At 42.2% G+C, this 24,907-nt stretch overlaps 1 protein-coding gene and 1 long non-coding RNA gene across 4 annotated transcripts in view; both read right to left on the bottom strand.

Annotated features, from left to right (window-relative positions):
• Positions 1-24,907, bottom strand: part of SCAPER (S-phase cyclin A associated protein in the ER) — a 537,506-nt gene that overhangs the window by 551 nt on the left and 512,048 nt on the right. For 2 of the 3 annotated variants that reach the window (XM_032267297.1, XM_032267298.1), the window contains 2 exons: positions 5,848-6,039; positions 2,754-2,805 (listed from right to left, as the gene is read on the bottom strand). In XM_032267297.1, the coding sequence (XP_032123188.1) occupies positions 2,754-2,805; positions 5,848-6,039 (244 nt within the window). Of the gene's footprint in view, positions 1-410; positions 456-2,753; positions 2,806-5,847; positions 6,040-24,907 lie in introns of all 3 variants that reach the window. The other variant, XM_032267296.1, reaches the window with a different exon arrangement.
• LOC116542418 lies at positions 19,885-22,682 on the bottom strand. The gene is made up of 2 exons (XR_004265214.1): positions 20,878-22,682; positions 19,885-20,846 (listed from the first exon to the last, which is right to left on the bottom strand). It is a non-coding gene; the product is annotated as an uncharacterized LOC116542418 (long non-coding RNA).

The raw sequence follows: 24,907 nt of genomic DNA, 5'->3' as shown, positions 1-24,907 counted from the left end.
GAAAAAAGAGAGAGAAAAGGTAAATAAAAGAGAGTTAAATTCTTTGTAGATTCAGAAATTAAACTTATTTTGATATCTGAGTATAAAATGGAGATATCCACTTCAAATAAACTATGACACATTTTAGGTAAATAAGGTGATTGATCGATGTGTATCAGTCTCTCTGTAGTATATAATATATGACATATAATTTAACCAGAATCCAGTTTGTGCTTCCAACACATTTAAACATTAACCCCTATATAAAATATTACAAAAAAAAGATGTTTTTTGGACTCTACAACAAGAAAAAAATTAGCAACCCGGCAGGCACAGTGGTGCATGCCTGTATTCCCTGCTATTTGGAAAGCTTGAAGTGGGGGGCCTGCTTGAGACCAGGATATAGAAGCTGTAGTATGCTATGATCACACCTGTGAATAGCCACTGCACTCCAGGACAGGCAACATAGTGAGACCCTGTCTCCAAAAAAAAAAAAAATATATAGTGAACAAATTAAAAACAGTCATATATTCTGTCCTTAAGTTAGCTATGAAAGGGGAAATCTGTATGTAAATGACATTTGTTTTTTGAAATAGTCTATTTAATTTAAAAGGTAAATGTAGTTTGTCTTTAGAATTGTTCAAGTCTGCCTGTGTAACAAAGCAGTAGGAATGAATAGGAGCTTTACTGGCCAGTGACAGGGGTAAAGCAAACAATCGCAGCTAAACGGGCAGTAGATATTTGAAAACCAAAATTCTTCCTGGGCAATAGGAATGTGGTATTACCAAGAGATGCTTTTTTTTTTTTTTTTGAGACGGAGTTTCGCTCTTGTTATCCAGGCTGGAGTGCAATGGTTCGGTCTCGGCTCACCGCAACCTCTACCTCCTGGGTTTAGGCAATTCTCCTGCCTCAACCTCCTGAGTAGCTGGGATTACAGCCACGCGCCACCATGCCCAGCTAATGTTTTATATTTTTAGTAGAGACGGGGTTTCACCATGTTGACCAGGATGGTCTTGATCTCTTGACCTCGTGATCCACCTGCCTCGGCCTCCCAAAGTGCTGGGATTACAGGTGTGAGCCACCGCGCCCCGCAGAGCTACTTTTATACTTAAAGGTGTACCTGGGCAATGAACTAGAAATATCTTGAGACATTTTATGGGGACTTACTCTAAGCAAAAGAGGAACAAATATCCAAGGTGCAAAGTGGTAACTTAGTGAGGCATCATCATTTAATAAAAAAAAAATGAAGCAAGCCTATTATGAGCTGTCATTAACATAGTCATGACCCTTTCTGAGCAAAGGAGAGACCAATCCCCCATTTGCTGTTCTGTGGGTTAAGCCTACTGTAAATGGGGAAAGGATGAAAGTCAGGGAAAAGATCGTCCTTTGGAAAAGAAAGAAGGTTGAGATTTCCACAGGCCTCAGCCCACCAAGCAGACAGAGGCAGCTTCTGGGACTGTGTCTTCCAGACAGGGTAACAAATTGTGACTCATCTTTGTGATCAGGAGAAAGAGTAAGAAAAAATGCTTCTTCTACTTAGAGGCAAACAAAGCAAAACTGCTGTACAATTGAAAATAAATACAATAGATTTTTCTAAGTATTTCTGATTGTAATCTCTTCAAAGTAAAATTGTTTTATAAGAATAGTAACACATGTTGCTGATTTATCCCAAGTATCCTCCAGTAGTTTAAAAAAACAAAACAGAACAGAAAGGGCTGTGAGTGAGTCAGGGCAGACCTGAACTTGCAGACTGATTCTTGCTTAGACAAATGGCACCGACAAGGATATAGACTTGAATTTCTGAAAAGCTGCATAGCTTTCTGTTTAACTTTTCTGAGTGCCTGAGTCAATAAAACGTCGTTTTTTTTTTCATGATATTGTAACAGCTTTAGTTATATTTTCTTCTATGCACTTTTCAACACCTGTCCACTGTAGAGGACTTTTTTTGTGTGTGTGACAGAGTCCAAGGTAACACCCCCCGCTACCTCACCAAGTCCTTGGTGGGTGCCCTAAAGGGTCCTGCTGGGAGTATACCTCTAAATGGACACTATCACACTAATTGAAGAATTTAAGAAGATCTGGATTAGGGTCTCATTCATCAGAGATGCTGTTGTAACAGTCAAGAGCAACTTGTACTTCTCAATTACAGTGTTGGTAGCAAAATATTAAAAAAGGAAAAATGTGTAAAAATTCTAAATCTCTGACTGTAATCACAGCAAACACCCCAGCAGGAACGCTGTAGGGGAAAAAAAAAAAAAAACTTGTAAATCTTTTGCCCTGGACTTTGCTAATTAGATACCTTTTTCTCCATGTACAACAATTATTTTCAAAACAAAAATTCAAGCACTTGAACTTAGAGGGAAATTGTGGGCTACTAAAACTTTATTCTGAACATGGATAAGGAACCAAACCTATGTGAATTCAGCATTTACGTGAGTAATGTAAGCCAATATTAACGATCTGGCTCCTGTATTACAAAGTATCTCCTGAGTATTCACCATTTACTGTATCTTGCATGAGATGATTATAAATTATACAAAGATGTTTGTGCTTTTCTTTTACTCCCATAGATTTCTGTACATATTTGGATGCATTCATGCTTCATGACAAAATAGAATTTTTTACTTACTGAAATATACTTGGTATCTGAATCTCAAGTATTTTTAGGTTATGTAGGAAATTGTACATATAATGTAACAGTTCCAGAGGAAAGGATGAGAAAGATGTCCGTTTGGCTAACAAACACATGAAATTTAATTTCAATAGTGACATACTTTTGGGCTGGTAAGGCTGGTTTTCTGCTTGACCTGGAGTCTGTGCAAAATCCTATATGAGAAGAGAAAAGTGTTTTTATGTCAATGCTATGAACAGAGAATTTCACTAATGGTGGCTTTAAATATACTTGTGATTCAGGCAACCACTTTTGTATGAATATTTTGGAGCCCAAATATAAAAGCTGAAGAAACTGATGTTACGTAGTCCAGGTTCTCATAAATTTAAACCCAATAGTAATGCCTTACATCTTGCTAAATTATCACCAAGGGACAGCTTGCTGCCTACTTTGGAAATAACAACTTCATATCTAATAAACTAAAATTTAAGCCAAATTTGCTATCTTAAAATATCAACATACTTTGATGATTTTTTAAAAAGTACAAATATAAAAGCCCTATGTGTTCTGCAGCTAAATCTTAAAGTCTGGTAATTTTTACCTGTAGCTGGAAAATGAAAAATGTAACACATAATATATAAATCTTCAGAAACCTATGACAATCAGCTCCTATTTTAATATCATTTTCTAGTAACTTAGTTAGGACGTAACACATAGAGACCTTGAGGAACCAAAAACTAAAATTCTATATATATTCATTCTCTTGAGCACATTTATTAAAAAAAAAAAAAACTTGATTTAACTCCACAAGTCTAATATGCTATCTGAAATAAGCAATGTACGAAATTTCTTCATTTTTTTTTTTTTTTTTGTAATGGAGAAAGGCAGACTTAATACTTTGTGATCAGTATCAGTAAGCACAAAAAATATATATCTGATATCTTCAGATCCTGATATCATTTGTATCATTATAAGTCATTGCCTAAGCAGTTGAAAACATAAGGAACTAAGCTGCTACAGATGTGAAATTGTTTTTGCTTAAATATCACTATCTCTGTCGAGGCCTCTCTGCTCATACCGTAAAAACCTGCACGCCCCGTCCTCGAAGTCCCTAACTCCTTTTCCTGCCTTATTTTTTGCACAGCACTTACTGCTATAGCCCTTGCCATAGCATCTTACATACTATTTGTTTTACTAATTTTTTTTGTCTTCTGCTTGACTCTCCCCCACTTTAATGAAAGATCCTTGAATGCAGGAATTTTTATGTTTTATTTGTTGCTGTATTTGCAGTGCCTAGGGCAGTGCCCAGCACATGTTACACACTCAAAAATTACCTGTTGAATAAAAGAACGAATAATCTGCATTCAGAAAGAGCACTCTCTTAAAATTATCCAGAATGTATTTGTATTTTCTTCTCTCTCTTTTTTTTTTTTGAGATGGAGTCTCGCTTGTCACCCAGGCTGGAGTGCAATGGCACGATCTCGGCTCACTGCAGCCTCTGCCTCCTGGGTTCAAGCAATTCTTCTGCCTCAGCCTCACAAGTAGGTAGGACTACAGGCGCCCGCCACGACACTCAGCTAATTTTTGTATTTTTAGTGGAGATGGGGTTTCACCTTATTGGCCAGGCTGATCTCAAACTCTGGACTTCATGATCTGCCTGCTTCAGCCTCCCAAAGTGCTGGGATTACATGTGTAAGCCACTGTGCCCCATCGTCTTTTTTTTTTTTTTTTTTAATGGAGTCTTGCTCTGTCACCCAGGTTGGAGTTCAGTCGCGCAACCTCGGCTCACTGCAACTCACTCTGCCTCCTGGATTCAAGAGACTCTCCTGCCTCAGCCTCCCGAGTAGCTGGGATTACGGGCACCTGCCACCACGGCCAGCTAGTTTTTTTATTTTCAGTAAAGACAGGGTTTCACTATGTTGGCCAGGCTGGTTTTGAACTCCTGACCTCAAGTGATCCGCCTGCCCCGGCCTCCCAAAGTGCTGGGATTACAGATGTGAGCCACCTCGCCTGGCCCATAATGTATTTTCTATTTAATTTAATCCCTTAGGATTAAATTAAAATTTTTGAGCTTTAGCTCTAAAAGCATATGAAGAATCCTGAGTGTTGATATGATAGTTATATACTATAAGATTATGTTAAGATTTAACTATAAGACAGTTTTTGAAATCCCTATTTGTAGACCTGAATATCTAATTTAGCTTTTTTTTTTTCCCAGAAAATAAAACATAGATTCAAACAGAACAATGAAGCCAAAAACAAAACTTTTCTAACATAACTGATCTAGTTGTGTTTATTAATTATCTAATACTGGACAGTCTGGAAAATGCAAACTTTGAATTGTCATCTAAGATGAAGAGGGCCTGGGGAACTCCTTAGCTATCCTCTAGTTCCCAGCCAGCTGGGCACTGTCATACCCTTTCGACAGTGATAGATGTATCTTCATCAGAATGTGGAATAATACTAATCCAGAACTCTGCTTTCTGTTTCATTATTCTGAAGACAAGAAAGTACTGTGTACTAATCACATGTGTGTCATGGAGCAAAAACACATCTTATAGTGGAACGTCTGAAAGGAATGGGAGACTTTCAGCAGATAATGCTCTACAATGACAAAAAGAAATTCACAGGATGAGTTAGTGGCAAAGTTTAAAGCATAGTCAACTTGATTTTTCAGTTGACTGTGTTAACTTAGATGTGAAAATAGTACTTTGCTATGGCACTAATTCTGATTCTAGTCCTACAGAATTTAACTGGATCAGAAAAATATAAGGCTGTACTTAAAAGTTGTTTTACATTAAAAAACAGCAATATAACAGGTTTTTATTTTACACATATACGTAAATATAAAAGTCATTTATTTAAAAATGTACAAATTGGTTTAATGCATCTTTCTTCAGCAATTATTATCTGTTTCCTACAGTTAGACTAAAAGCAAGATAAGTACAATAGTTAAAGCCTTAAAGAAGACTGGCAGTCTTTTAAAAACATTTCCTGAGTATGGGTTACCATTTAACTGGAAAAATACCCTTTCCTTGAAATCCTCCAAGTAGAAATTATACAACACCCAATGGCAGTTCCACTAATATTTTAGAAACTATGCTGATATTTTAGAAATTAATTTTTAAGCATAGAAATATGTGAAGATTTTAAAAGGTAGTGTGGAAGGCAAAAGTAAACAGCTGCCTTAACTTTTACATTTCTGTTGCATTAGTTTACACATAAAGCCAGACAATTTGGTATAATGTAGAAGGTACCTGAATGAAAGTGGCCAGTAAAACGCAGCTCATCTCTTGCTCCAGAATGATCTTGTTCTGATGGTTGTTGTGACAAGCAGCGATAAGTGAAGGGAACAGGACTTTGATCAGCCGTGGGTCACTGAAATACTGGAAGGGCAGCTGGCAGAGCTTCTGTAGCACTGTGGGGTGGCGGCCGGACTGCACGATCACCTGAAATGGAGGAGCAGGTCAGCTCAGCTGCCAAAAACGCCCCTGCTGGTCCCTCACCCGCTGCACAGTGTCGGCTAGAACCATGGAAAATGTGCTAAAGGAGTGTAAAGAAAAAGACTCCTAACTCCTTACCAGAGTTTAAGTGATACTTGAAAAGAGCAGAAAAAAAAAAAAAAAATCTCATTTCCCCACTTAAGGAAAAGATCCTGGAAGTTTTGCACGCATTTAAAAGTCATTATAATCCATGATGAAAGGCGTAGCTGCCACGGAGTAAGGACGCCTATGAAATGGATTCGGAACACACGCTGCTTTAACAAAGCTCTCCCCACGCCCCCTTAAAGCAGAGTAGTCATATTCCTTAAAACCTGCAAAGAGCTCACTCACAAGAAAGAAAGGCCCTGCCCACTGCAGTCTTCCCTTAACTTGGCTCACTGAATACACTCAACGCAGACGGGTCTATTCTGCACGCAGGCAGGTCCGAGAAAGAAAAGGTAATTCTAAGGAAAATGGGAAGAGCTTCAGAAAAAGTTATAGCCTCCAAAAGACCCTTCCTCCAATCCATACTTCTTATCTTTGTTTCCATCAGGTCCACTGAGTCTAAAGGAGAACTGTTTAGACAAATGAGACTTGTCTTGAAGCAGTCTAGGTTTACAACTGTGTACACTTAAAGAAATAGGGCAATGCAATGAATGGGCTTGCAGAGAAGCGCTCTTAATTTACTCCCTAGACACACATGATAAACTAAGAAATGTCAAAATTAGATCTGTTTCAAGTAACCCTGATTAGACAGTTCTCATATGGAAGTGCTGGGTGACCCAAAGCCCACTTCGTGGTACAGGAGGAAGCTCCTAGAAGGTTAGGAACACTGTAAACCTAAGGTCAGAACTGTAAATTGTACTTGGAAAAACCATTTTACAGGTACACACCCAGACAGGACTACATTCAAATTAAAACCAGAAGGAGAGAATGAAACAGCAGAGGCAGGGGAAACATAAATTACAGGGATTTACAAGTTTTCAAAGTACTTTTAATAATACTTTAAGAACACACTCTCAGATGATAATGCAGTTTAGTTTAAGAACAAAATCAACAAAGTAATAGTTCACATATTTTTGTTCAATAGATAAAATGACATCAAAAGCCTTTAGAGAATGTTGATAGGAACTTGTTAATACCGTCAAATCCAGAAGGAATTTTAAGGACTTGCACCGTGTGACAATGCGGCATATGGCTGTGTGCTGCCATTTCTGACTCTGGCTGAGAAGAATATGCCCCATCATTTACTTTATTGATAAAAGCTTTACTTAAATCTTTATTTTAATTACTAGCTACAAGTTTTGGAACACAGCCAAACGGTCACCACATTAGAATTTATGATGATACCAGTATTAGAAGTCTCCTTTTTTTTCCCTCCTTGGATAAAAATTAAGAACAAGTTTTTTCTTTAGAACTTCATTGTTAAAACACTATTATTGGAAGATTTGCTAATTGAAAAGATATTATACTGGCCAGTCTGGCTGGCACACATACAATGTTAACTCAAAGACAACTCCTGGTTCCTGGCTTATCAGCACAGAACATGAACAGCGCAACTGAAATTTACCCATCTGGGCTCCTGAACCTTACTGGGGTGAAGCAGAGCCCCTTAGGGACCTCTTGGTCCCCTGGAGGAATAGAACTAGTTATCAGCTGCTATTTACAGAGATAACCAGCAGTGCAGAGATGACTTGCCAGAAGCCACTACTTTTAAATCCCTGGACTGCAGAAGATGCAAACAGATGTAGGCAGTTTGGTTACCTTGGAGTTCTAAGGAGCTTTACCCATAGGACCACCGATGACAGGACTTAACTGGGTTACAGGTAAGGAGTCTACTAGGGCTGATGAGATCTCCCCCGGGATGGGGAGAGACCAACCCTACCACCCCATGGCTTGGTTATGAGCTAGAATGGGACATCTCGTCTATGTGGTCTTTCCAATCACATTTTAGATATTGCAGAGGCAGGATCAGGAGGTTCAGGAAGGGGCCAGCCTGCAGCACTAACACTCACGGGCTAATTCAGGTGGGCCTGTGGCGCAGAGGGTGGCGGTCTGAAGTCATGAGCACAGACAGACCATCAGCTGAACTGGACTAAGCACTATCCTCTGGGGCAGACAGCAGGGCTGGGAATGCAAAGAGCCCGACCTTGATGCTCAGGGTCTTGAGTACCAACCCCAGAGGGTTGTCTGAGGGGCTTTTTGATAGACGGGGAGATGAGGGCAGGGCTCAGTCTTGTTTGATCCCACCATTCGCTCCTAGGCCTTAGGTGGTCAAATGTCACTTGGACTGCTTGAGCTTTCCAAAGTGAGTAGTGTCATCATGGGATATGAGAGTCTTGCTCAATTAACCAAATATGCATAATTAAGAGATACCTCAGATTTACACTGTGGTGTTCTCTCCATTTGCCTCCCTGATAGAGCTGCTGCTAAGTCAATAACTGTTGGTCTCTCACCTTTGTCCAGACAAAGGGCTGCCTATAAGTCCTAAGGCAGGTACCACTGTGAGCCTGGCCAGCACCTGCCTCACCTTTCAGAGTGCACAAGGCCAACACAAACATAAAGGGGCTTCACACAGAGCCTCCTTCCAGAGCAGTGCATCAATGGCAGGGAATGGCCTACCTGTAGATTTCTTTGGCGGCCACACTCATCAGCTAGAGAGAGCATGCATGGCCTCAATAATAATGAGAAGCAGCCTTTCAAATATGATGTCCACCTTCAGATGCAGAGTAGGGCTCTGAGGAAATCAACAGAATTTCTACCAACGTTCAGGTCAAAAGATGCTGAAATTGAACCTTGTTCTTGGATGTGATTCTTATATAGGAGCTAACTAAAGAGCTAGGAGATCTGGGCTCTTGTCTTTATTTACCAACTAGCTGTGTGACCCTGGGAAAATTGCTCCTTTGCTCTGGGTTTTAATTTTAAGGTAGTGAATTTAAAAAGAAGTAACCTTTTTATTGACATTTAACACATACACATGCACATATGCATACGCAACACCCTATGGCCGCCCATTTACCTCCCTCAAGTGAATAGGTCAATTTTTACAAAGTGTATACACCGGTGTCACCAAGTACCCAATTAAGAAAGAGAATATTACCCAGAATGCTGGATCTTTAAATACATTCTTTCAGATATACAAGTGGCCAACAAGCATATGAAAACATGCTCAACATCACTAATCATCAGATAAACGCAAATTAAAACCACAATGAGATATCATCTTACACCAGTCAGAATAGCTATTATTAAAAAGTCAAAGAAAAACAGATGTTGGTGAGGATACAGAAAAAAAGGGAATGGTAATATGCTGTTGGTGGGAATGTAAATTAGTACAACTTTTTTTTTTTTTTTTTTGAGATGGAGTTTCACTCTTGTTACCCAGGCTGGAGTGCAATGGCGCGATCTCGGCTCACTGCAACCTCCGCCTCCTGGGTTCAGGCAATTCTCCTGCCTCAGCCTCCTGAGTAGCTGGGATTACAGGCACGCACCACCATGCCCAGCTAATTTTTTGTATTTTTAGTAGAGACGGGGTTTCACCATGTTGACCAGGATGGTCTCGATCTCTTGACCTCGTGATCCACCCGCCTCGGCCTCCCAAAGTGCTGGGATTACAGGCGTGAGCCACCGCGCCCGGCCCAATTAGTACAACTTCTATAGAAAACAGTATGGAGATTTCTCATCTGAAAATAGAACTACCAACTGGGTATCTACCTAATAGAAAATAAATCATCATTTAAAAAGGATACTCACACTTGTATGTTTATGGCAGCACTATTCGCAATAGCAAAGAGATGGATCAACCTACATGTCCATCAACAGATGACTGGATAAAGTGAGGTATGTATGTGCATATATAAATACACACAATAAAATACCACTCAGCCATAAAAAAATGAAATCATATCTTTTGCAGCAATATGGATGGATCTAGAGGCCATTATCTTAAGTGAAATACTCAGAAAGTCAAATACCACGTTTTTGCTTGTAACTGGGAGCTAAATACTGTGTACACATGAACATAGAAAGTGAAATGACAGAAATGGGAGGAAAAGGTGGGAAAGTGGGAGGGGAGTGAGGAATGAGAAATTACCTAATGGGTAGAATGTATACTATTCAGGTGATTGTTACACCTCATCACTATGCAATGCAATATGTCCATGCAACAGAAGTACACTTGTATCCCCTAATCTATTTTTAAAAAACATGGGAGACATATAAAAAATAAATAAGTAGGTGGGGTGCAGTGGCTCACCCCTGTAATCCCAGCACTTTGGGAGGCTGAAGTGGGCAGATCACAAGGTCAGGGGTTCGAGACCATCCTGACCAACATAGTAAAACTCTGTCTCTAATAAAATACAAAAAGTTAGTCAGGTGTGGCGGGTGCCTGTAGTCCCAGTTACTCAGGTGGCTGAGGCGGGGGAATTGCGTGAACCTGGGAGGCAGAGGTTGCAGTGAGCCAAGATTGTGCTACTGCACTCTAGCCTGGCAACAGAGCAAAACTCTGTCTCAAAAAAAAAAAAAAAAAAAAAAAAAAAAAGGAAGTAATCTTTCTCACTGAAAATTACATTTCTACATTTTGAATTTGGGACAAATCATATGGAAACTCTTTGACTATACAGAAAATGAGAGAGGGTACTTAAAGGCTTCCTTGGAGCTATTCCTGATCATTCTCTGGAGAGAAGACCATGGATGCACAGCTCCTCTTCTGGTCTTCTAAGCAGAGGCTAGTGGGCACCTGGAAATTGTAGGTGAATTTTTGGTGGAGGGAAGAAGTTCATAGATTTAATACAAAACTGTCGTAGTTGGCTCGGGCTACTGTCACAATATACCATAGACTGGGCCATTTAAACAACAGAAATTTATTTTCCACAGTTCTGGAGGCTGCAAGTCTGAGGTCAGGGTACCAGAAGGATGGGGTTTTGGTGAGGGCCTTCCTGGTTTGCAGACCAGGCGGCTGCCTTATGTGCTCACATGGTCTCTCCTTGGTGAGTGCATTTGGAGAGCGAGATCTCTGTTTTCCTTTTGTAAGACCACTAATCCTACTGGATCACGGCGCCACCCTTATGACCTCATCTAATCACCTCCTAAAAGCCCTATCTCAAAATACAACTACACTGCAGGTTAGGGCTTTAACATGAATTTTGGGAAAATAGTTCAGTCCATAGCACAACTCTTATCATTTCTCATCAACCTCAACCAGAATTGTGTTCCATTAGAAAGGCTACCATCTCTAACCAGGTGCACTTCAGAATCAGCTGAGTGGCTCTTCCTAGGCCAGTTGTCTCTCAGTGGCCATAAGCCATGAAGCTACAGCTCAAGAGCGCTGGTGTTAGGCAGCCCTGGGCTCTAGGTCTGGCTCTGCCCTCATCTGCTATCGTCACTGAACTCATCTGAACCTTAGAGTCTTTATAAAATGAGGGTAGATGGCAGCCTTTTTGGATGAGGATCCAATGAGACAGTGTCTGTGACCATAAAGTACAGAACAGTGTTAGCTGTGAGCATTTGGTTAGCTGATCAGTTCTGCTGCTCAGAGTCTTCTCCTGCTAGACCTGAGGTCCACACACTTTCAGAACCAGAAGCCCCATCCCAGTGTGAAGCTTCCTAAATGCTTTCCATCATCTTCCCCCACTCCCCATCCCCCTTGCCCCATTGCTCTATAAGGACTACTCTTCAGAGCACAGGCTTTGGCAGAGGCAGGCCCCACTCTCTGGCTGGGACTCATCAGCAAGCTTTGCGTCACCTGGGAAGCCATTGCTGCGGTCTCTCCCTGGCCCTGTCTGCATAGGAGAGAGCTGTGCAAACAGTGCTGGGGCTGGCAGCCAGGATCTTGCAGTGGCAGAGTAGGAAATGTATTCTGACAGCCCTGAAAAGAAAATCCTAGCAAAAGCATGATCCAAGAAACACAGGTAAGTGGTATAAAGAACAGTGGCTTAACTTACTGTGCATGTGTGTGTTTTGAGGCTGTTGTTAGACTTGTCAATCTGAAAACAGAGCAGGAAGAGCCAAAGCTAATAGGCTGGTGTTGTGGGCTCCCGATTCAGAGCGAGGATGAGCTTCCCTTGAAGCACTTAAGGAAATCCTTAAGCCCAGGAAGTCTTCCCAGGCAGGACAGCCAAAGGCGGCCTTTCTTTTTCAACCCAAAGACTTGGGCAGCAACTATCACATAACTAAGTATATGTAGCTGAATCCCAGGTTCCAGAAGGCCAGGAACTGTCTTTTGTATTGTATCCACTGCTCTGCTGGGGGCTAGGCACAGAAGGGGGGCCTCAGCGTTACCAGAATGAATGAAATGCAGTGACGGAGGCCCCTGGTTAAACAAACTAATTGGTGCCTTGCCCTGGGGGAGAATCATACCACATCTCATCTCATGAAATATAGATGCCATTTTTTGAATTGAAGGCTTCAATGGTGTCTATATTGTGTTACCTTAGTTCTGCACATCAAGTCCCTGAAGAATAGATTTTGTGCTAAGTTGTCTCTTACCCTAGAAGGAAATAAGGATTAGAATCCTCAGGGTCTTGGGCACCAACTCGGGGATCCTGGGCCTGGTTATAAGCAGGGTTCTAGAAAAGATCCTCCTGCTTTTGCAGATGCAGGCAACACTGGTGTTTCACTTGGTATGAAGGAATTCAAGGTCTTCTAGGACAATGCTTTGCCAAACCTCAATTAACACAGCAGAAAGACTTTTACTGGCAGAGACGGTACTCACTAGCCTGTGAAGCTCCTCTACCTACATTATACAAGTCTCTAAACTCTGAAATGGGCATACAGGGATGACTATACTCCTATAATGGAGAAACTAATAGAAAGTTCAAGAGAGCTTGTCCCAGGTCCCAGTCATTGGTGGAGCTGGGCTTAGCCATCTCTTATTATTCTGAATGCTGGATTCTTCCTCACCTCACAGGCCCATCTAGGGCCACTGGACTCATGAGACTGATCCTTTCTGGGAAGAAGGACTCTCTGTCACTAGGCCTGAACTCATTCCATGACTGGCTGCCAGCCAGCTTCTTGCATGGCTTTGCCAGCCGGATGAAGATGAGGATGACATACTGCCACTCAAATAGACAAGCCAACTGACATAGACAGATTAAACTAACACAAAAGACTTTTTTCCAAAAACCTATACTCTTCTTGGCTTGGTATCAACCAGTTCTTGGTTACGTGCTGGCTGTGCCAAGGGTTTGTCTCAAATTATCAGACGTAAGAACGTGAAAGAGAGGAAGGGTTGGTGATGGGGTGAGATTCTCAGAGTGAACTGCTAGAATATGTGACTCCAAAATGAGCACTGTCTCGGGATGGCCATTTATTTGGATGCCTTCTGGAGCAGCCTTGACAGGTTTTGAGTCCCTTGCAAAACTGGTCTTATATTTTTGAAACAAATGCTACCATGTCAAATATATTTATAGTATTAATACTTAGAATTACATGTATAGTGTTACCCAAAATTTAAATTTAAAACAAAAAAGGAAAGTGGAGGTGGGATACTGAGTGGCCATGAATCTGTATTAAAAATGCATATTCTCCTGGAGTTACTTTGCAGATTTCACATCTGTAAAATGACAGTTGTCACATTCACTCCATAAAATTCCAAGGAGTGGCTAGTGGAGAGTCTGTTACATCATATAAATGTAAAACAGCATGATTCCCTCACCCAGAGGGCCCTTTCCTCCAACTGTGACCACCTGGAATTCAGTCAAGAATCTGAAAGGGAGCAAGCAGGCCTTGAGCAGCGAGATTAGTCCATTCATCAAATCTTTGCTGGGCATGTACTCTAGCCAAGCATGGTGTGAGGCACGGGGAAATGGAATACTGAACAAGTCAGAGGCGTTCTTGCCCTCACAGAGTGCCCAGTCTTTCCACAAAATCCATGCCAGTTGTTTATAAGAAAGTAAGTATCTCTACCCTTTTCAGTTGGTCTTGAGAGAGTGTTACTGCATTGCAGTAAAATATCTTATTAATTATAATCAATTATCCTTACTTAGTATGCTACGCTTTAAAAATCTGCTTCCACATACATAATAATACTCATGTGCCTAAACGTCATGGTAGGAACTCATTTCTTAAGGCATCAAAAAATATATAATGTATTCAGCATAATTTGTTTACGATGGAAGGAAACTTCATAATATTGTAAAAAGGACTGGAAAGCTAATGTTAAACACATCCTTTTTTTTTTGTTTTAGATAAGTTTCAATGTTGCTGTCCAGGCTGGAGTGCAATGGCACAATCTCGACTTACTGCAACCTCTGCCTCCAGGTTCAAGCAATTCTCCTACCTCAGCCTTCCAGGTAGCTGGGATTACAGGAGCCCACCACCATGACCAGCTAATTTTTGTATTTTTAGTTGAGATGGGGTTTTACCATGTTGGCCAGGCTGGTCTCGAATTCCTGACCTCAGGGGATCCACCCGCCTCTGCCTCCCAAAGTGCTGAGATTACAGGCGTGAGCCACCAAGCTCAGCCCACGTATTGTTTTTTAAAGGTAAATTTGGTCATCTGAAAAATTCACTTATGTGGGAATACTCTATTCTCTGATCATATTAAACCATGACACTAAATAATAAAAATAAACTAGAAAAAGGTCTGTAGTAGTTTCTTGTTCTATCTATTGCTTTCTAATATATAATTTATATACATAATAGATAAAACCTTGATGTCCTAGAGTAAAATTCCCAGCTCTGTAGAACTCACTTATATTCAAGGAAACAAAACACAAAATGGTCAAGCTCTGCTTTACCTGCTTATACTCTGTGCCTCTTGTGATTCTGCTAAGACCTAAGAGTGATCCTGCAGAAAGATTTCTCCTTATTTAGGAGAACTCCATCAGTGGTTTTAGAAAACTCTCCATATTGTATTTTTTAAATTAGTTGTTTATTTCCCCAGAAGGCCCTCTGGCAAGTTTCTAAATTCTTACATCACTGCGACCCCAGCCCTGTGCCTGCCACGGACTAGAAGACAGAACCACATACGGCCCTGCTCCAGACATGAGCAGTTGTTTAGGCAAAGACAGACTGTTGTGAATCCCCAGTTTCAACAATCTCAAAGCTGTCTGCTCTGTGAGGACAGTGGCTAAGTTCCTTTTATTCACCTCTATATTCCTAGTGTTTGGCATCGTGCCTAGCACAGTGCCTGGAAAACAACAGGTGTGCACTAACTGGGGAATGAATGACTGAGGGCCAAACCCTTACTCCAGGGAGCCTGTCCCTACCACACCAGAGCTCTGGGCCTACCCATCCTGGGCCTTCAAGGACTCTGATGACACCATCTTTCTATGTGTGAGAACAGCTAGCGAGGTACTTTGGCCAGCACCCTAGCTGGTCCAACAGTCTCTTGGCATACTGCTACAGAGAGGGGGGATGGGGTGGGGCAGAAGCAGCTTCTTTCTGCTGGCTTTGTAAGTCAGCCTGTCAAACCTAAGGCCAAACCAGTTCCATTGGTCAGTGTGGTAGGGTGAGTGGTGTATGGAGTCAGACAGAAATGTAAATAGTTACATTTCACCAGGGCAAATTCTTTATGCCTAAGAATTCTTGTTTTACTTTTTCTCTTTTCTTGTCAGAGACAAGATGTCCTTAACAGGGGCAAAAATAGGTGTCTAGACATCTAAATTCATTAAAAAAGACAGCTGAGAGAGTTTGTAAATCATTGGAACAAAGAATATTTTTCTAGCAGAGCAGAAACAAAGTAATTGCTGCATTCCTCTTCCCAAAACTGGTCCTGCTACAATGCTATGGTAAAAAGGCAGCAGCTACAGTGGCCAGGCTAGGCCAGTATAAGAGCCAAGCATCTCTGTCCACATTGCTCTTGCCAAGTTTGTCACACCTGGAGACTAGGCCAAGGAGCAATATAACAAGAGGGTCCTTGAGGCCAGTGACCTCTATGTCTCATAAAGAATAGGGTGTGCCCCAAACACACACACCTTGCTTAATCTGATGCCTTGGGGTTAGGGTAGGGAGGGTGCAGAAGTGGCTTTGTTTTAATATTTCAGGAGAAAAATGTGAAGCGTCTATACGTATACATGATCAAGTCAAAATCAGAGCAGAGAAACACACAGAGTCCCTTGGCTAGCACTGCAAACAAATTCCTGTCCTCCCAGATCTGCTTCTTCCATTAGATGATTTCCAAGCTGAGATTAAGTATAGCAGTCTTGGCAGACCGTGTGGGGAGGAGGCCCCTTATGCACTAGCCTTCTTCCTGGTGGTCCCAGGGATCCATTGCTCTCTAGCACCAGCAAAGTGTCAAGGAGGAGGAGGGATGAGGGAGGAGGAGGAAGGGAAAGAGGAAAGCAAGCAGCCAGGATTATCAGAAGAAGCTAACGCCAGTAGTTGGGGGCTTGGCCTTCTTTAGGCTTTGGAAACCAGGTGATCCTAAAAACAAGGGTTTTCCTCATGTAGTGAGGGGTGAATGGCTGTTTTGCTGTGTCCCTCCAGGGAAACTAAATGAGATGGCCCCTGACCAGCTACTTACTGTCTGCTTCCTATGGAAAAGGCTCTCTGCTGGGTACCAATAGCAGAGGGATGCAAAAAAGGCTTTTCCCCTGCTCAAACATCACGCTATTCCTGCAGGGGAGAATAATGCTTCAGAACCAGGGATGCTTGTTTACAGCCCTGGGGCTTCAGTGGAAGTCTGATGCCCACCTACCAGTCTCCACATCCGGGACTTTGGGACATAGTCTGAGCATATCATTCTCCTACTTGTAACACTGAGGCGTCCTCATCTCCGAGGGGATCAATCCTCAACTTCTCGCATCCTCATGAGTTGGGCCCTGACTGCCTCTTTAGTCTTAGTGCTTGTTCCCACATCCTGAGCTTCAGTCAGAATAAACAGCTTGCAGTTCCCTGAAGCTGCCAGGCCACTTTACATCTCAGTACCTTTGCTCATGTTCCTTCCAGTACCTAGAATGTCTTTCCTACCTTGCTACCTTGTAAGTATCTACTGAATTTACAGGTATCAGCTCAAACTCCCACCTCCACTGTGAAACATTTTCAAGAGGAAACTCTGGCGTAGATCCAGGTTTGTTCATTATTCCCCTCGCCCCCAGAATGTCAGTGACTTGAGGGCAGGGACTTTGCTTATTTTGCTTCCCACTGTATCCTGGGTGTCTGGAACAGTACCAGGCACTCAGTACATGTCTGCTGAAGGAATGAGTCTCAGCACTGAAGGCACTGCCCCTGGCTGTGGACCTCACAAGGAAAAGGTCTGAGTTGTACTCATTTCTGCATCTCCTAACACATGGTTTGACACAGTGTGGGCATTTTGTAAAAGTTGATAAATGAGAGGAATGAGTGATGAATGTTCACGTGGACAAAAAGCTCACACTACTGGCATTTCTCCAATAATGAGTTACCCTCCAGTCTTCTGTTCTGTTAGGGGCTCTGTTTCCTTCTTTCATGTTGTCTATTCTGTGAGCAGCGTTACCTTTTAAATAAAGCATATTTTAAATTCTGTTCAAACACAGCACAAGAAAGTAGAGCTAGATTTTCTCAAAGACTTGGCTAAGCTAAAAGTCATGGGCCCTACAGTCCATCAGGGACTACGGCAGCAAGCGCTGCTTCCGTTTTAACTTGCGTTAAAACAAGCACTGTCCTTGTAACTTAAACAGACTCTCCAGGTCATCACACATTTCAGAAGCTACTATATTTTGGATTTTTTGTATATTTGCATTATCCGTGTCTCTTTTACCACTGGGGCTGGGGATGGGAGGAAAGTTGGTCACAGAAAGCCCTGGATAATGTATCAGGAAGCCTGGTTCCAGTGACCTGGAGTGAATCCTTTTCCTCTCTGGCAATGAAGGGAGTTGGAATAGATGATCTCTGAAGACCTGTGAACCTGCAGACATACTAGAATCCTGCGCTATGAGCAATCAGTGCCCACACCTGCATAGCTATGACATTTACACATGGTAAAAACAGAAGGTGCTTAGAGTATTTTTTTCTTACAAACAAAGGAAAAAAGTCATTACATAAAATATGCCACCCCTAAATTCTCAATAAGTACCTATTCTGATATTGAAGAAAAGAGAACTGACCACTTACACACAGACACACACACACACACACACACACACACACACACACACACACACACGGTACTGAAAAGATTATGTCCATCACGGATTAACGGGGTATGTGTATGGAGGGGCAGGGAGGTGGGTAGGTGATTGGACAGCATTTAATAATGCCTTAAAATTCAAAGGTTCCAAGTGGGTTTCGGACCTTTCCTGTGAGAAATGAGGACAAACTTTCCCTCCCGTGGAGTTTTTGGGTGGTATAACAGCAGGGTTAATAAATGCAGTGCACAGGCTGATAGGTTTTCTGGTCATAACCTAATAGCTGCCAGAGAGCATGGATACATTCCATGCAGCATTTATGGGCTCTCCAGTGCTAGTCCATGACAATTTTATTTAATCATAAAAATATAACAGTCATCAAATCTTTTTGGAGTTTCCAGTTTACTGCTTTCTCAAGTGAAATAAATGGTCTCTCAGATTTCTTCTGCTTTCATCTCTCTGCTCTGAGTATAGAAGGATAAGGTTCCAATTAAGGCCCATTAAATGCTCACATTGATTCATGTGAGCCATTTACCAGTGTCTCTTCCTCACACAATCTCAGTGCACCTCTGAGTTAAATCTGTGGTGTGTTTTCAGTTTAGCGGTTCCCCCATAAGTAAGAGAATTATTTGGTTGTGAGGTCTCCTTCCCTTCTACCTCTACAGCCCAAGGTGGTGAGTGGAGATTCTCTTTCACTGCCTTCCAGACAAGCATAGGTTTATCACCTGTCAGGTATGTCCAGGTGAACCAGGCATGCCCCTGTGGAAAGGGGAGCTGGCAGCTGACCAGAATCAGACTGATACTCTAAAGTCCCCTTGGCAGCTGCGTCAAAACGGTGTTTTAAGTGGCAATCCAGAGCCCCTGAGGTGGGAGGATCCTCTGTACTTCTACATGTTTTGGTCCACAGAGGAACCCTGTAGGCAGAGGATGGATGCACAAATCCGTGATGGACATAATCTTTTCAGTACCGTGTGTGTGTGTGTGTGTGTGTGTGTGTGTGTGTGTGTGTGTGTGTGTGTGTAAGTGGTCAGTTCTCTTTTCTTCAATATCAGAATAGGTACTTATTGAGAATTTGGGGGTGGCATATTTTATGTAATGACTTTTTTCCTTTGTTTGTAAGAAAAAAATACTCTAAGCGCCTTCTCTTTTTACCATGTGTAAATGTCATAGCTATGCAGGTGTGGGCAGTGATTGCTCATAGCGCAGGATTTTAGTATGTCTGCAGGTTCACAGGCCTTCAGAGATCATCTATTCCAACTCCCCTCATTGCCAGTGGTTCTCCACAGATGGGGAACCATGTTCCGACAGCTGGTCTGGCCATAACTTCCCAATTTCCAGTTCATGAATGGAGGCTGCTGTGGTGGGACTTAGAATTATATATTCATCCTCTAACAGAGCTGAAAGGCCTCTTCAGAGCACCCAGGCTAATTCTATACAGACAGGAAACTAAAGCTCAGAGAAGGGCAGTGACTTACGCAGGGTCAAACAGCTGTAAAGCTGTAGAAGGATCCAGTGGTCCTGAGTGCTGTACCAGTGTTAGTTCCATAGTGATGGGCTTTCTCTTACTGGTGAGGGTCTAACAGAAAATCTCCTATCTCAGGAGAGGCATTCTCTGTGATTCTGGCCTAAGTCCTTACAGTCGATCTCAGAGTGATTTTTATTATAAAGGCTCCCTCCATGGCTGAAGGCCAAGGCAAGCTCAGAAAAAATGTATTATTGGTCATAAATTAAACTTTGACAAAAGATTCCTTCTGGCCTCATTTTCTGGTGCAGATTTCATGCCCCAGTAGAAGATTTTCAAGTAAGCAAAGGATAACTGAGGTTCCTGGAGACTCCTGACCTGGCAGCAGCTCCCCGGGCTGGCTGCTGTCTAGCCCAGCTGATGTAGACAGCAACACAGCCACTCAGGCAAGCCAGGAGTTCCTTCTGACCTCTCGGAGGCTTGTGGAGTAAAAACTGTATCCAGTGTGAGCATGCGGTGCTTCAAACTACCCTTGGGCGGAAAAATTCACCAAAGTGAGAAAAATAAACGGTATTTTTTATTTGGATTCTGTGAAGTTGGTGATTTTAAATGCAACTGGCCAAAATTGCTAATGGGCAAATTTCTCCATTCTTTTCTTATGTCAGCCAGTTCACTCATTAGAAGTCTTAAAATAAATGTTTAGGTATAAATTATTTTTAAATAGGAATTTTTTGTTCTACTTCTGGGAAAAAAAAAGCCCCACATTTTTTCTTTGGTGCTATGATATTGAGGGTAACGTGGTTCCAAAATGGTTGTATTGTTGAAACTCTTGGCTCTTCCTTAGACGTGATGTATTTGTATTTTATGAAAGGAACGTATCTGTCACAGAAAGAAAGAAAATACAGAAATCGGAATGCCTGTGTGACAGCTGGAGAATGAGCTGCCAACTCTGGGAGAACAGAAAGGCCTTGAGTGCTGGAGTTTCCACGCTGAGCCCACCGCAGCAGCCTCCATTCGTGAAGTGGGATGGGGCTAGGGGAGTTTCCCAAATGGGTGTGACCTAGGACTGACCAGCTGCCTTTGAGGGACACAAAGAGTGAAGTAAGAATGTCTGAGCGGGAATTAGGCCACCTCTGAAAGTTCTCTGCTGGAATGGGATTGTGGAAAACTGCAACTCTTAACACACCATGACTCTAGGAAACCACTCCTTATTTCTGTGTGCAGGGAAACACCCGAGGTGAGTACAGCAGATTCATTTTTGGAACCTGCAGTTAAATTAACGTTTGGGGTTTCAACCTGCAGTTAAATTAACGTTTGGGGTTTCTCACTAAGTCACTGGGTTACAAAACACCTGGAAAATGCATGGCATACGGCTCAGGCTCAGAGTTTCATGAGCTTCACTGTCCAACTTGCTTGCCTGTTCTGATCTGCCCAGAAGCTTTCAGGAGCCTTTGGCAGGGTGTGGTGCAGAGCAGGCGGTTACATGATCAGCACAGACTTCACTAGAGAGAGCTCGATGGGGGAGGAAGGATCAAAGGGATCCTTGTTTCTGGGATCGAAAGAAACTCCAACTCTGATAGCTGCCATCTATGGGGCTTTCCAAATGAAAAAGCCAGTTGCTAACTCAAATGAGTATGCAAAGGTGCATATTCCCAATATAGCAATATGCAGGCAGTCAAATCATCTGTCATTTGAGTTAATTTAATTATCAGACCACATTTAATTATTCAATACAAAATGCAAATACAGTGAAGGGTTGATGGCACATACTAATTATGTTCATTATAATAATTAAATGGGAAGGAACTTAGAAAGAGTCAAGAAAGTGCCATAAAATACAGAGAATCTTTTGATTAAAACAACGTTTTAATTAGAAACTGTAACCCTGTAGGAAACAGATAATTCATTCCATCAAGGATAGGGACATCATTTCTCTTCTCAAGCCATCCTTGATATCATGGGGCTCAGTTCTTCCAGTTAATAGACTAAATGGTGACAAATAAAATGTGCCAATCCTTTATGCAAAGCAGTTACCTAATCAAACAGCCTCCGGCTACAGCAGGCTTTCAGGACGCCCTGTCTTACAAAGACACAAGCTGTTTCCCCAGTAGGAAATCTACAATCCCCTGTGGACAAACCAGCTCTGCAAATTAACATGACTTCTGACTAATGATAAGGAAACATTAAATGAATTGAGCATCGTAATTTCTCCTGCGAATTTCCTCTGATTTACAGAAAGTGGCAACAGGCGAAATAAATTCACTTTCTTAAGTATAGAAGTGAGGTGGAAATTCACTGAACGGCTGCTTGACAGTTCCTTTTCCTTCTCTGAGCCTCAGTTCCTCCACCTACAATGAGAGAGACGGACTCGATATCTCCCAGAGCCCTTCTAGGATGAAGGTGCTGTGAATCTGTGACCGAAAAAGCTGAGGTAAGTTATGAAACTAAACTTACCACATCCTCTTAGCAAATGCTCACTTAGCAAATTATTGGATTTCGTGGGGCAGTAGAAAGTGAATTTAATAGAACTCGTTTTAAAAGTGAAAAGAAACCAACAATTAGCTTTTCAATTATAAAAAACTTCCCAACTCTGCTGGGATATAGCAGTTATCACCTCGGCAAGCTTGTGGCTATTCCTATACCCTGCCTTTGCCCCGTGGCCTGACTGGCATGGAACACAGCCACGAGCTGGTGAGCACAGCCTTCCAGCACAGGTAAAACAAATGTGGCTGAAGATGGCCTCACGGAGCAAGGCATGTGACATCTCACCTGTAAGAAGACTGCTTATAAGTGTCTGTCACTGGGCTCCCTCTGTTAATATTGAGGAGCTTGTAATGATGAGCTGCCATACAACGGACAGGCAGCCCATTAAGCTGTCTGCTGCAGATGGAATCTGGAGTAGGTAAGGAGGGTCTGAGAAACCACAAAATAGCCTGGAGTCCCCAAGAGATCAAAATGCTGCTCTGTCTGTGGTTCTAGTTTCAGCCTTTAAAATGTCACAGACTCATGGAGCTCACAGGAGAGATCATCTAGTACAATCCACTTATTTTCTGTTTATTATATAAAATATGTATAACATATAATTTACCATTTCAACTTTTTTTTTTAAAAGATAGAGTCTTGCTCTGTCACCCAGGCTGGAGTGCAGTGGTGCAATCTCAGGTCACTGTGACCTCCGCCTCCAGGTTCAAGTGATTCTTCTGCCTCAGCCTCCCAAGTAGCTGGGACTACAGGCATAGACTACAGTGCCTGGCTAACTTTTATAGTTTTAGTAGAGATGGGTTTTTGCCACGTTGGCCAGGCTGATCTCAAACTCCTGATCTCAAGTGATCTGCTTGTGTCGGCTGCCCAAAGTAATGGGATTATAGACTTGGGCCACCATGCCTGGCCCATTTCAATTATTTACAATCCCACAATTCAGTGGCATTAAATATATTTACAATATTGTGCAACTATCACTGCTGTCCACTTCCAGAACCAACTTATTTCTTTACAGAGTCAGTGATGCTCAAACCTCAAGGGGAAAGAGTTTATCTATGCTCACACAGCTAATGGCAGAGCTGGGGCTAGAACCCAAGCTTTCTACTTGCTAAACTGTAGTCCATTTGTACTCATAAAACATGTCCATTTATACCTTCCAAGATCTTTGAGTGTCCCTGAGTAAGGCACACGGATAGGTCCTAGAAGCTTCCCAATCAGGATATAAGGGGCAGAATGGCAGTTTCTCAAAGGTACTGTCTCGGTGAACAGGCATCGTCTTCCACAGCCCCCACCCCAGCCAAGGTACACCTCAGTGATCACCAGTGGATGGTACCTGGGACATGCCTGGCTTTCTTAAGCAATGTAAGATGAAATGAAAAGTACACTGAGTTGGGCTTTGCAAAACCTGGATGCTAGTCCTGATCTTTCATAGAGGAAGATTCTCTGTGTTATTTCAGGGAGATTACTTTATTTTTTAGAACCCCAACTGCTTACCTGTCTGTGAGGTAAGAATAATTCCTGTAAGGCTGGGTGTGGTGGCTCACATCTATAATCCCAGCACTTTGGGAGGCTGAGGCGGGCGGATCATGAGGTCAAGAGTTTGAGACCAGCTTGACCAACATGTTGAAACACCGTCTCTACTAAAAATACAAAAATTAGCTGGGTGTGGTGGCACACACCTGTAATCCCAGCTACTGTGGAGGCTGAGGCAGGAGAATCGCTTGAACTTGGGAGGCGGAGGTTGCAGCGAGCTGAGATTGCACCATTGCACTCCAGCCTGGCAACAGGGCGAAACTCCGTCTCAAAAAAAAGAAAAAAAAAGAAAAGAAAAGAAAAGAAAATGAATCATAATTCCTGTATTTACAGCCTCACTGAAGTGCCAGAGGTTCAAGAGGTAAGAGATGGGAAGAATAGTAGAAAGAACTACAAATATAAGGTATTCCCCCCTTATGATATTTCTTCTTTTTTTTTTTTTTTTTTTTTTGTTGAGATGGGAGTCTTGCTCTGTCACCCAGACTGGAATGCAGTGGTGTGAACTCGGCTCACTGCAACCTCCACCTCCTGGGTTAAAGTGAGCCTCCCCAGTAGCTGGGATTACAGGCATGCACCACCATGCCTAGCTATTTTTTAGTAGAGATGGAGTTTCACCATGTTGGCCAGGCTGGTCTTGAGCTGGTGACCTAGTGATCTGCCTACCTTGGCCTCTCAAAGTGCTGGTATTACAGGCATGAACCACTGCACCTGGCCTCTACCTTATAATATTTCTAATATAAATAATATGCTTAGAAATAGCAAAATAGCATCTCCATAATGTGCAGTGTCTCAGCTTCTTACAATTATTATCTTTTACTTTTTTAAACCTTGTTCTTTCTTCTCACGAATGGTTGCATTTCAGCAACTGCCCCAGAGCTGAACTGACCTCTCTCATCTTCCCTAAGATCAGAAGTGGATGTCAAGTTTAGTATTCAATCCTTCTGGGAGAGAGTGTTGAAACACAGACATGGCTTTTTTCACTTTTCTAATTTCTTCCTCAGAGCGAGCTCACCTCTCAACAATAACCTTCAACCCCTGACTGTACACTCTTCTTCCACAACTGACAAGTGACAGGGTCTGTCTCCTCTTCCTCCTTGTATTGTCCACTCATTTCATCTGCTGTTTTTCCCATCCCAACATGCCCAGCCATCACTTTCCCACCATGTCCAAGTCAGGTCTTATATGCCATCTCCGATTATGAGTCCCCCGTCCCTGATGCCCCTCCGCTCTGGTGAGCCCAGAGATACCAAAAGTGTGTGTTTTGTCTAAAGGAGAGGATCAGTCTGTGATCCAGCATCAGCAGAAGAACTGT

The sequence above is a fragment of the Sapajus apella genome, unplaced genomic scaffold (genome assembly GCF_009761245.1).
Source record: "Sapajus apella isolate SASKATOON/1434 unplaced genomic scaffold, GSC_monkey_1.0 scaffold168, whole genome shotgun sequence".
Lineage (NCBI taxonomy): Eukaryota > Metazoa > Chordata > Mammalia > Primates > Cebidae > Sapajus > Sapajus apella.
Note: the sequence above shows the minus strand (reverse complement) of the source record. Positions and strands in the feature narration are given on the sequence as shown.